General features: G+C 28.5%; 1 protein-coding gene across 1 annotated transcript in view; it reads left to right on the top strand.

The window, feature by feature from the left end:
- The window catches only part of LOC129963300 (very-long-chain 3-oxoacyl-CoA reductase-like), a 39,034-nt gene extending 25,771 nt beyond the window's left edge, over window positions 1-13,263 (top strand). The window contains exons 5-10 of the mRNA XM_056077585.1: window positions 3,170-3,234; window positions 3,565-3,609; window positions 6,674-6,790; window positions 9,457-9,522; window positions 10,587-10,733; window positions 12,937-13,263. Of these exons, the coding sequence (XP_055933560.1) occupies window positions 3,170-3,234; window positions 3,565-3,609; window positions 6,674-6,790; window positions 9,457-9,522; window positions 10,587-10,733; window positions 12,937-13,086 (590 nt within the window). The 3' untranslated portion in view covers window positions 13,087-13,263. The remainder of the gene's footprint in view (window positions 1-3,169; window positions 3,235-3,564; window positions 3,610-6,673; window positions 6,791-9,456; window positions 9,523-10,586; window positions 10,734-12,936) is intronic.
- Window positions 13,264-13,855: the final 592 nt, after the last annotated feature.

Consider the following 13,855-nt stretch of genomic DNA (forward strand, 5'->3'; position numbering starts at 1 on the left):
GTCAATGACCTTATCTGTAAAATTATATTATTTTGAAAAAACAAAGAACTACACAGAAATTAAGATGTTTCAGACCGTGATAGGAGCAGATTTCAAAGTTTATTACAGTTGTGACTATATACAATCCGATGAGAAGATTCTCAGACAGTTATATCATCTAGAAGTCTTAAGTAATTTTTAATTATCAAAGTTGCCAATACAAAATTAATTTTGGCTTAAGTTTCTAGGCTATGTGTTTCTTGTTCTTGTAAAAACAAAGAAAAAGGTACAACTACAATCAAGTTTTGATTTTTTTTTTTTTTAGTAGCTCAATTTATTAATATTTAATTTAATCCTGTTTTAGTTGTAAAATTATAATAGATGTTGAAAAAAGACTACTCTTATTATTTATTGTCTCTTAAAAGAGCTGTCTGGTTTGTTTAAATTGACTACTATACTTATATGCATCACCTCTGAACCTTCAATGCTATTAGAGAAAGTATCGTATTGAATAACTTTTTTCTTGTGTTTTATGTTCTTCAAGTTATATTCTCTACAAATGGACTTACACAGTGAAATAGATAAATACTTTTAGTAAAATTTAATTTCCTCCACCTCCTTTTTTTTAAATAAAATTTCTAACACATAAAAGAAATAAAAATTCTTTCCTCCTCTGGCATTTTTGAAGTTTGGGGTGCAAGGACATTGTTCTGTTGATAATTATAGCGATGTTATTAAATCATAAGCTGTAATAATTTAATTCTTATTTTCAAATTTGTGACCATTTTGATTGGTAGTAGCACAAGCATTATGGAATCGCATACATTTTAAAACATTTCTGTCGTTGAATATTTTCTGTTCATTAGCAGTTTCACGGTTTGTGGCAGAAATTTTATTTTTAAGGAAAAAAAAACCATTATAGTGGGATCTTCATCACTCTAATTCAATTGCCTTTTAAATTGAATTAGGACCTTCATATTTTGCCAGATAAATATTTGAATCATCTTCATTGTAAGTGTGTATTAAAGTCAGTATCTCTCCCCTCCTCTCCCCCCCCATTATTTAAAACTTTCAAGATATGAGGGAATCCTTTTAAGTCACAAGCAGCATGTTGTAATATCTTGGCCAAGACCAACCAAATAAGAGAGATGCATCAATTTATAATAATTCTTTTATTTACAGCTTTATGCATTTACAAAAAATAACTGTTCTCATCTGGTTTAATATTATTTACAAAAATCAAATAACAATTCAATCACGTAATAGTCCCTTGATAAAATCAGAGAATAAGTCACAAAAAAAAAAAAAAAAACGCTAACAGGTTGTTAGCTCTAAACGGCTACTCCTGGATCGCGCCGGAAATCCACCGATCTTTATCTAGTGGATCCTAATATAGAAGCCCAAATCACAAGGAGCTTCTCAAAAATCAAGATTTTGTATACCATTTGTGTGAAGGATTCGCTCACTGGATGCAATGTTGCTCACACTTTGTCTCCAGGACAAAATTTTGGATTCTCTTGTTTTCTCTTGTCAGCATAAGGCTTTTGCAATCTTGGTGTAACTCCACTCTTTCTCGTACTTGTTGTACAGTTCTTTCAAAACTTTTTAAATATGGAGTAATCTCCGGAACAAAATTTTCGTTTTGAATAACAGACTTTATATCATGTTTTACAACACCCACATTCCGTAATTCTCATGCAAATCTTATGAAGGGTAATTTATCTTTCCATGCCTTATGGTTATTCCCAACAAGTATTGCTAAGCGAGGTTTTAAATCTCTATTTTTTCTCTCAACTGAGTTAGACTGGGTGATAGACTGGAGTAAAGTTTTGATCAATATCTAAGACATAGCATAGTTGTTGCATAACAGCATTTGTAAACTGGACGCTGTTATCGCTTAGTATTTTTCTTTGTTACCCAAATCGAAGGGCTACTTCTTCCAAAAGAGTCATTGCACATTCTTTGGCTGTCGCTTCCTTTAAGGCAAATAGTTCTGTCCATTTGGTGGCATAATCTTGCACAATAAAGATCCATTTTTCATCAGTTAGTGTTTCAGAAAGGGGACCGAAAAGGTCAGTTGACAAGGTCTCAAAGCGGTGAGCACAGACAGGAATTTGAAGTAGCCTTGGCTTTTGATTTGAGGCTTTATAGCGACAATATTTTGGACAGACTTTGGACGCTATATCTTTTCTCATTCCAACCTAGTAGTGTCATTTTAATATACGATGTAGAGTTCCTTCAGATTCATAATGGCCTGCCATGGGTGAATCATGGCATTCTTTCAAAGTCTCTTTTTTTCTTTGCTGGAGTATAACTAGTTGCGCTTCTTCTTCTGAGTCAGGGAAATATCGGTACAGCACTCCTCTATTCATAATGTATCCTCTTCCAGACCAGGTTGCATAGTCCACTTCTTTCTCTGGACTCTCAAAAGCTTCAATTATCTTTCGAAAATTACCATCTTTCAACTGTGATTGTCGTAATTGATTGACAGCTGTGGTAAGATTTAATAATTAAATTATTCAGTTTTTAGTTTAATTAAGTAAAAGCCGGTTTAAGGTTTTTACTTGTGACTATTCGAAACCACTTATCGGCAACTTCCGGACTTTATTACAGATGGAGAGAGGGTGTCTCACTACCGAAATCCAGGGATGGTTTCCTAAAAAATTACTAAATGAACTGGTGGTTCATACCTATAATATCCTTTTCTGGGGGATTTTTTTTTTTTTTTAAAGCACGAAACCAACAGCAAGACTTGGGCCTAACTCGTTGGGTGCTACTTTTGTAAAAGTAATGCAATAAAAATGGTCTCTAACAATTAAAAAAATTAATACACAACCACTTACACAATATATATATATATATAGAGAGAGAGAGAGAGAGAGAGAGAATTATATATAATATAAGTGAATTATATGAAAAGTAAATTATGGACTTTTTTTAACTGTTTTTGGAAAACCTAAACTCAAATGGTAAGATGGGGGGGGAATGTCAAGAAGTTTTATTTTTTTTTGTTAGGATTTGCATTTCATCATTTTTAACACTGTAAAAATGCAATTTTAGAAATAATTAATAATTTTATATTCTGTTCTTAAGATGCATCTTCTATTTTCTTTATATATTTTTAAATTTAAAGAACATATAATTTTATAATTCTTAAACCTTAACATAATTATTTTTTAACTGTTTTCAGTTAACAATGTTGGAATGAGCTATCAGTATGCAGAATATCTTACTAAAATTCCTAATGCAGAAAAGGTTTGTAATTTTTGAAAATTGATTAAATAAAAGAATGATGTATCAATAAATTTTATGTTATTATCATAAATGCATATATTTTGTTATTGTTCATAATTGCATTTGCATAACTGCATGTTATAGTTTCCATGAATTTATGCATATACATAAACTGTAAAGGAAAATATCATACTCATTATGAAATTAAGTGAAAAAAAAAGTAATGTTATAATAAATAGATATCAATGAATAGGATGTTGGTGCAGTTTAGTAATGAATCAATTTTGTAACTTAAAATCATAATGTAGGATATGCTTTTCTTTTAATATTACAATGTTAATTTTCTTTTAGTTTTCTGACAATCTCATCAAAGCTAACATGGTGTCCTGTATAAGGGTGAGTAGAAGATAAATATCTTATTTGATTTTTTGTAAAATAAATGAATTTAATATTTCACTTTTCAGTTTACTTTAATATCTACTTTTTCCACAGATAAAAGGTAGATTAATATATAGATAATAAATATTTTATATGGATTAATTGATGTAATAGTAATAATGAATGAAGTAATAACAATGTTGATTTGAAGCAAATGTTTTATATAATTTAGCAATTTCACCCTAATTTGTATGGGCTATTAGGGAGAAGAATATACCATTTTGAAAGATAATTCATAAAAAAATATTACTAAATATGTGTTATAATAAGATCTTAATATAACTACAATAAGTCAGGAGTTTAGAGACTTTCAAAACTTATAGGAAACATTTAAGTGTGAAAGTTATAGTAGTTTAATTTTGAAAGACGAAGGATCAAAAAGGATGAGTGATAATTTTTTAAGCTAATATAATAGTGTTATTTGTTTTCCTTATACCAACATAATAAAATGATTGTATTGTCGCATAGATGAAGTTAGTGTAGATAAACTGTGTGTTAACTAAAATCAAAAATAACACTCGCTAATCTTGAGACTTTATTCAAAGATCTATACCTTACATCTGTTTTTATCTGCAAGATGAAATGACTCGAATCTTCGAGATTTAGAAAGATGCAGGAATATTCTAGAAAAACGAGAAATAACAGAAAGTAGACCAATAACAAAACAATTTTTAGACAACTGCTGCTTGCGAACTGCTGCTTTCAGCTCATAGCATTCTACCACTGTGCCATTCAGTATGCGTCAGGTTAGAACAAGTTTCGTTATAATATTCTTTTTGTCAACGTGAATTCATTTCATTCTTTTAATCAAATGCATAAATAATCTTTTGATAATAGAATTTGTATTCCTGAATCAGTCATAAATTAATATTTTGATACTTAATTTAGTTCATTCCAATTCTTTGAATAAGAGTTTTGAATGTTTCTGATTCTTCAGGGTAAGGTATAAACATATAATGCACACTTTCAATAAATACTGTCAAATCTGTAAATGTACTATTTCATCTGTATCTCATTCTGGTTGGAAACATAATTTCAAAGATACGGAATTAAAATAAAAACAAATCTATCTTACTTTGTTATTTTGCATACATTTATTTTAAGATGTGAAATAATCCAAGATTTTCACTTCCACTGTCAAATAAATTTCACACCCAGCCATTCTGAATGTGAATAAGTCAGTCAATCAGCTATTAAAGTTGTATATTATTAATTTATTTGAACAGTTGCAGTTACTATTTCAGTTACCATATCCACATCAGCTACTTTTGGTGATCAGCCAAATTGTTGAAAATATTAAATTCAATAAAATATCTTTTACATAACTTATTTTTGAATTTATTCAGCTGGAAGACAGACATGAGCATTGCAATAGATATTTGTTATGTTAATTTAGTTGCCTTATACCTGTCTTGTTTATTTTCATGGATCTCCCTTATATAATCAAATCTTATGACATCACATTTGCTTGAAAAATGTAACCATTTATGTCATCTAATATGTAATTATATTGTGTTATGTGTTACTGTAGACTTGAATTCTAATTCTTCATTAAAATATTCAGTTTGTTTCAACATTAAAATGGTAAAGAATATTTTACTTTTATTGTTAAGCATAGCAGCATGTTTGTCAAATTGAAAATGATGATAAAGTATAATGTTTCAATAATATATTAAATGGGCTTCGTTGATAGATTCTATGAAAAATAATGAAATAAAATAAGATAGAACATATTAGCTGCTGCAATGTCAAAATATATTTATTGCAACATTGCTTTCATTTTTTAGTTTGCAAATATGGAAGAAAATATTTTGATAAATGCTTTTAGGAACAATGGAAAAAGTTTCATTTTCATCTAAATAATGAAAATATTGTTGCAAAATATGCATATTTAAAAAAAAAAAAAAAAAAAACATTCGCATTCCAGTGAGAAAAAAAAAAAAAACAACTTTACAACTAAAATTATATAGTTCAAAAGATAAATTTTAAGATTCACTGAAAATTATTTTGATGTGATAATCTTTTTATTGAAAAATGTTTAACTAACTAACTTTTGACTAATGTTTAACTGGCTTTTAAGTTATTACTCCAAAGGAAATAATTTATTTTAAATTAATTAAAATTTTGACAAAATGGCTCCAAAGTGTGCATTTTCATCAATTAAAGTATATTTGTGCCAAATCTGGCAACTAGTTTATCTTCAGTAGCCTGTTCTTTGGAGTTTCAACAGCCACACAAAATACACATATAATTTATTATCATTTGGGGTGAATGAACTTTTTTATTGATCAACACATTATAAATAAGAACAAACAAATATCAACTTTACTTGATTAAAAGATCATTTCAGTTATCTGAAACTATTTTTTATATATTAGAAGGTAGTATTATGAAAGCTTAATATATTTATTGTGATATTTTTTTATATATGTAGTTTCCAGTGCAGATTAATGCATTATCAATGCTTTATGGCCATTGGTGGCAATCTCATTTTCAGACCTGAAGGATGTTAGTTCTTGTCCTTGAATGTGAAATATCTGTTGCAAACTAAAGCATTATCATTGCTTTGTTGTCACTAACAACAGCCTTGATGTCAGGCTAGGTTGTTAGTTCTTTATCCACTTCTACTGAAATATCACTATATCAACATCAAATGTTCTTTCATTTGTGTGGTGTGGCAGTTTGGGCTAATAACATGAATCATAAAAATTTAAGAACGATTTTTTTTAAATATAATTTTAGGTAAGAGCAACAATTTGAATGTTTGCGATATAATTTCCTGCAAATGAAAGTAACACATTTCATTTCTGAATTGCACTTATATCAAAATGCAGTACTAACGACAATTCATATTGTTTCAAAATGTGACATCAAAGCAAGAACTTTTCCATTTTTCTTATTTTTAACGGTTATTAATAATTATAAATTCTGTGTGAGTTATATTTTATTACAAATATTTGAGTTAATTAATTTATATAGAAAATATTCATTGTTTTATGTAATATATTATGAACTGTTTCAGATGACATTAATTGCTCTACCTATTATGGAAAGATTGGGAAAAGGCGTCATTCTGAATGTTTCATCTCTGTCTGCTCTGTCACCTGTTCCTTTATTAAGCATATATAGTGCCAGCAAGGTAAAGGATTTTTGTTCTAATAAGGAGTTTGAAAAACATGTTGTAAACAATATTGTAATGAAAAATTATTATTCCACTAAAAATCGATGACAGATTTGCTTGTAGTTGGTATATGATGCAATACAGTCAACAGACCTCAATAACAAATAACGATGTTTATTAACATGAAGACATGAATATACAGATGACAAAACACTGCCGAGACAAACACAAGCAATAAACAGCAGCCCTCAAGTAGTAATTTAAAATCGCAACACACAAAGCGGCCAGACAGAACTCAACAGGAGGGGGGAATCTACGTGCTTATTCACTAAGGTCTCGCCAAATGCCTGCATTCTGCACTGTCTCCTCGCTTTATCTGTACCCAACTGCCAACTCGCTACTAAACGATTGGTTACTCAACACACGACTCGTTGCTGCTTCAATACTTGCCTCCAAGACTCAGCGCACAGCTCAATTCTCAATCTCCTAATTGCTTGGGCTCCACTCAGTGCTTGCGCTTCACTGGAATGATCCAACTAATTCTCAGCTGACTAACTAGACGACTCTATATGACTGATTTCAGCTTGGATAGTCGGTTTTTTATAGACTTCCAGAGTAGGGCATACAAGGAGTTCGAACAATCAAGCGTAATTCGGCTCCTATTAGTCCTATTGCCAAAATTCCTGAATCTTCTTGTATCATCCACTTTGTAGCCAAGCTCGGAGATCAATTGTCAGGCATCCGATCAATATCCAATATAACTGACCGTAAAACTGCCTTTCCTTCAGTGGAAATAACTCTGCTGGGAAGCAACTTTACAGATTCGTAACAATATTTTATATTTATAAATATGCATTGATTAAGTCAGAGCAGTTGTTATCAAACTTTTAAAATTTTGTACCACATAAATGAGTCAAAAATATGTTTCATCATATATCCTAATATGAAACAAAATATTAACCCTCTCGCTGCGTCACCCCCGATTTCCACTGGCAAAGTAAAATTAGCAAAATTTGAGCAAACCCGTGATTTTTGCTGAGATGCATATTTTCGTCTATTTAGCTGTGCAGCCTGTTCTTTTCCCGCTCATGGTGTCATTTCACTTTTCTGGTTTCGTTCATATCTGAGTTAACAGATAGCATTAGTTGTCCTTGATTCACAAAATATACAAGCTTGTTTGGCAACATTTTTCAAAGCTCGAAGATGTCTGGCAGGAAGCGTTTCGCAATTTTTTAAAAACATATTTTGATAAATGACACAGCGAGAGAGTTAAAAGTGGCAATATTTCACATTTATTGAAATATTTTATGTAAAAATTGTACCACCAAAAATATTATAATTAATGGTGCATTCATTAAAATTGATAGAAATTTTTAGGTCCTTAAAGATAATAAAAAGTAATAATCATGACTAAAGCTTTTATATATATATATACACACAGAGAGAGTGTATTTGAAATAGAATCTTTATTAAAGGCTGAATGTGTGGTTACCTCAAATATTATTAATGATATGCTGCTACTAGTTGTTCTTCCTTAAATGATAAAGGAAACTTTTCTTTTTATTAAATAAAAGTTATCCTCAATTATAAATATTCTCACAAAATGTTACTTGTTTTAGGTGTTACAAATGTTTTGTTAGCACTTCATTTTCCAATATATATCAAATATTCAAATCGAAACTTTTTATGAAACCAATTTAGAAGGGAATGATTTTCTCATTAGTTTAATCATTTAATCTGTTGAAGATTACATATTTGGTTCTTTTCTGAATAATAGAGGCGATCATACTTTGATTGGTTGCCCCCCCCACTCTTTATACGTTTTTATTTAACATGATTTTTATATATTTATAAAGATGAAATTTTGCTACTGAGTGTATGTCTTAATGTATTGGAGTTTCAAAATTTCATACACTTGTTTGTTCTTAATAATAATACAATATTTTAGAATGTAATTATTTAATTATTTTGTGATACCATATTAAATGTGAAATTTGATATTGAGTTTAAGAAAAAAAATTTCAGTAAGGAATTATAAATTAAAATCTAAAAAATAAGTTAAATTAAGAAAAATAACTACAAGTGTGTTTGTTTTAATTAAAGTTCATGGATTAAGATGACATTACCTGTTTCTCATTCATTTAAGAAATTTAAGATTTAAGTCTGAAGTTAGTTATTTTTTTAGTTGCAACATTTATTTAATTGGGGTTTTCTATTTTTTTTTTTTTTTTTTTTTTGCATCAAAATAGTAGTTTTTTTTTTTTTTTTTTTTTTTTTTTTTTTTTTTTTTGACAAATTTAATATGCCTTACCTAAGAAATGGTGTTTACAACTTCTATTTCAATTGGTTTTGGCTAAGTAAAAAATTACCAACTATATGATTTTTGTATGTAGATTTAAGTTAAAAGTTTGAATATTTTTGCTGCAAAACTGTAATTTTTATTTAATTATATATGTGCAGGAAAAATACAAAGATTTCAGAGTATTAGCACAAATTAAGCACTGGCAAATTTAATTTACTAATTGTTATCTGTTTCAGTGTAATTACTGATATAAAAATACAAAAACTTTACTAAATTAAAAATTAATAACAGTTCTTAAAAAACCTTCGAAATGAAAATGCTCCCATAATTTTAGATTATTTTGAATATAAAATTGTTATTTTATCCTTGCTTTCTTTTTTAGGTGTTTGTGAATTATTTTTCCAAAGCAACACAAGAAGAATATCAAAAGAAAGGCATTATTATTCAAGTAATCTCTCAGCAGTCATTTTCTTAGATTTTCCAAGATTTATATCATTAATACAAAATATATATATATATATATATATATATATATATATATATATATATATATATATATATATATATATATATATATATATATATATATATATATATATATATATAATATACAATTTGAATTGTGCAGTAATGTGTCATAATTGAAATTGTCTTTGTTATATTTAATTTTACTGGTAGTTTGAGGATAAACAATCTGACTCGTATATTTAGCAGTAAAAAAAAAAACAGAAAGAAAATTTTAAAAATTTCCTGAGTAAAATTTGTTACTGAGAAATTTCAGAAAACTTCTTTATTTTTTTTTAAAGATGCTTTCTTAAATTTTGCTCTTAAAGTCTTCAGAACAGAATTGAATCTTAAGAACCTAGTAATTCTGGCTTCTGGAGCAGACGATCACAGACTTGATTCATTAGAAGATCCCATGAAAACGATGTACATTGAATCTAAAGCCATGGGTCTAATGCTGTTTTGTTATGGTATATGGATATTTGGACTGTGGGGATATTGGTGGCTTGAATGCCATCTTGTCATCTATTTGCTATTCATTGGTACAACATATATGCCAAAATAGTACTCTTGTCACTTTAGAACATGGCATAAATCTTATTAAAGTTAGCTCAGAATTAGAATTGTCATGGATAAAATTAAGCTTCTAACCAGAATCAATTTGTCTATATCAAATTGCTGTTTGCTTGTTGCTTGGATATTAATCCAGATTTTTTTGTAACTGAACAAATTGCTATTTATATGGAACGTTATACATATATAACAACGTAGCCTATAAAAACACATTTAATAACTAACTGAGCCTCATTTCTATGTTGCTTGTAGCAAGAATATTAAAAATGTATGTAAATAAATGAACTATGTGAATGCATTAAATATCAGATTTATTTTATTTATATTTAGCTTCTTATATATAAATCATTTTTAAAAAATTGTTTCACTGTTGTTGTTTTTTTAAAATTGTGATTAGATTTTTCTAATAACTTTTTTTTAATGTATATATTCTAGTCTGTACTCCCTGGATTTGTGTCAACTAACATGTCCAAAATGAGACCTAGTTTTACCACCTGTACTGCCAAGGCTTATGTAAAGTGGGCTATGAAGACAGTAGGAGTGGAAACTCAAACCTATGGGTATCCTGTTCACAAATTACAAGTATGTGTGCTGAAATCTTAAAGCTGTTTTATAATTTTTGAATTAAAGTTGATGAAAAGCAAAATCACATTTTATCAAATCTATTATGAAGAAAATTTCAGTTATCTTGTTTCATTTGGTCTTTTGTGTAAACAACAACTTTTGATTTCTAAACTTGGAAATTTATTTATAAGAATTTTTTAATTATTAATATTATTCTTAAATATTTATTAAATATCTATGATATTTAATGATTAATTTTTAATTATTAAATATTTAATTATTTTAAACATTTATATAATGTTCTAAATAAGAAAATTAAAAAAATAGAAAAAATTATTCACACTTGTGAGTTTGATGAATGTTGTCAGTTTAAATCTGTACCAGAATGAAAAACCATTTTGAAATTATATATGTCTCTCATTGATAACTTTAAAAGTCTGAGTTAGATGGATGTTTGAAGTTACTTAAACATTTGGACAAATTTATTAATATATTTTTTTAATATTTATGTTGCTATTCATATTGATTTGACATATAATGCAATTTCTTTTATTTTTGACTTTGCATCCATATTTTGACACTTCGTAAAAGAAAAATATTACATTTCTTTGTGTACAGATTAAAATATTATAGTTTTTTAAAATCCGTCGATTTTTTAAACCCATATATTTAAATTGATTTTTTTTACATATTAATTTTACACTTTTATTGAAATGGAATCCCTCTTAATTTGGTGCAACATGCACAGATATATAGCTCTTGCTCTAAAAAACCCCAAATCAAACTAGAATCTATAATTATTCTTTATTCAAAAATTTATATAATGCTTTGTTCAAGTTATCTTCTTATACCATCATTAAACAATTTTAACAGAATTTGAAGCTTATGTTGCAGGAAGGGTGAAAGTTTCAGATAAGTTTGTAGACAGATCATGCTACTCAAAGAGGGGTGAGAGAATGATGGAAGAAGTGAAATATTCATCTCCCTATAGATCTTTTTTTTATTAAAAATTAAAAAATAAATTATTCAAATTAGACAAATGATTACAGTGAATATCATTTGTTGTAAAAGAGTCTTGCATCTTTAGGAAATGAGGCAAATGTTCTCATTGATATTGTTACAAATCTGTAATGTTGCTTCGCAACATGATTAGTTCAAATCAAACATGGTTAGTTAGTTCACGGTGAACTCTGTTGGATGCTGAATCGGCAATCTTTCAGGGCTTGTCGACCATTTAGTGACAAAATAGATAGTACTTTAATCTTCCAGAATTTTGGTGATAAAGCCAATAGGAACCAAGATATACCTGATTGTTCCAGAACATTTTCTACCCGGGTGGTAGTTTACACTGAAAACAATCGTGGAAAGAGTTGCCGGAAGATTTAGAATCACATAGCAAGTCAATGGCAAAGCATAAGCATTGTGTGGAGCTGAAGCGTTTACTGAATTCTGGTGTTTATTATAGAAGCAGCATTGAGTTATGTGTAGAGTAGCCAGTCGTGTAGTAGTGAGTCAGCAGTTGGATACAGTTAAAGCATGGAGATACTGGAGAAATGCAGGTGTTTGAAGAGATCGTAGAGTATAGTTATGTAGGTTTCCTCCTCTGGCAAAATTCTGTCTGACCACTTTGTGTGTTGTTGTTGTTTACTACTGATTACTACTTGTGGCCTACTATTTGTTTTTGTGTGCTGCGTATTGCTTATGTTCAGCTGTGTATTTGTTGTCTGAATATTCTTGTCTTCGTGCTAATAAAAGTCGTCATTTGTTACTGAGTCCTGTTGATTGTGTTTCTTCAACGACTAACAAATCGAAAGAACCCCAAATTCATAACAATATATATACATATAGATATATATATATATATATGGATAGATAGATAGATTTAACTTTTGTTGTTTTTAATTTTCTGAAGATGCAGTGACATTATGAGTGAGTCTTAAATTTGAGATTCGATTTCATGAAAAATCCATCATCTTACTATACCAGCATTTAATTTAAATAAAAAGAAATCAACCTTTGATTTCTAGTTTTTTAACATTTTTTTAAAAATCAATTTCAGTCTTCCTTTAATTGCAACAGTTTCATACAACTGATTTGTAAGCGGCATCTTTGTGTCGGAAAATCTACATATGACCATTGGTGTTTTATTTATGCCTTTATTTTTGATATCATGCAGCATCAAATTAACAATCAGCTAAATATACATGTTACTTTTTTTCAGGGCTATGTGCAGGAGTTAATTATTGAATATCTGCCAGAAAGCGTGGGTCTTGCCATTAACAGCAAAATGATGAATGACATTCGAAGGCGTTATTACAAGAAATATGGATTAGTGGATGATGAAAAAAAGAGCTCATCAAAGAATAAATGAACAATTCCACCTTTATTAGCATTTAAATAAATTATACTTTTCGTTATTATTATTTCATAAATAATTTTCAAAGTGCTTAAAACCAGTGGGGGAATATATCTTCTTGTGAATTTCAACTGCATATTTTGATACTTTTTTATTTTTGCATTTATCAATAAATGTTATTTCATGTCTTTACTTTGCATCTTAATATCTTGTAACACCAGATATATAGAAATTAAATTGAATCCTTAGAAATCCGTTTTTATCCTTCATGATGCAGTAAGAAAGAAAGGTTTCCTTTTGATTTCAAATAATTTTTCTGCCTAGCTACTTCAGTAAAAATGAACTAATATTTAAGGAATCATTGTGCAGTGTATTCACTCTAATCATGATCTAAAAGCTGTTTTCTAAACCATTAGAGATTGTTATATTCTTCTAGTTGAAAAAAATAAAATGAAATAAAGTACTATATTTCAAATTGAGTTAATCAATGTACTGTTGCAAAAAAAGTATACATAATTTTAATTTTTAGAAAGTTTTCTGGGTTTATTACTCAGATTTAATAAAATAATCTTGAAATAACCTCTTTAAAAAAAATCCCTTCTCTGATTAAAAGCTTTTGAGGCAGGCGGGAGACTTAAGAAGCTTTAAAAAAGACTTTCATTCGGTGTTATAAGATGTATTTCATCAAAATTTGTTGATGCACATTATTAAATTAATTCTATTAATGTGGTAGGCAAACAGCTTGTTGCTGAACACAACTATTTTTATAAAATATAATAAATTA

Source organism: Argiope bruennichi, chromosome 3, assembly GCF_947563725.1.
Source record: "Argiope bruennichi chromosome 3, qqArgBrue1.1, whole genome shotgun sequence".
In the NCBI taxonomy this organism is placed as follows: Eukaryota; Metazoa; Arthropoda; class Arachnida; order Araneae; family Araneidae; genus Argiope; species Argiope bruennichi.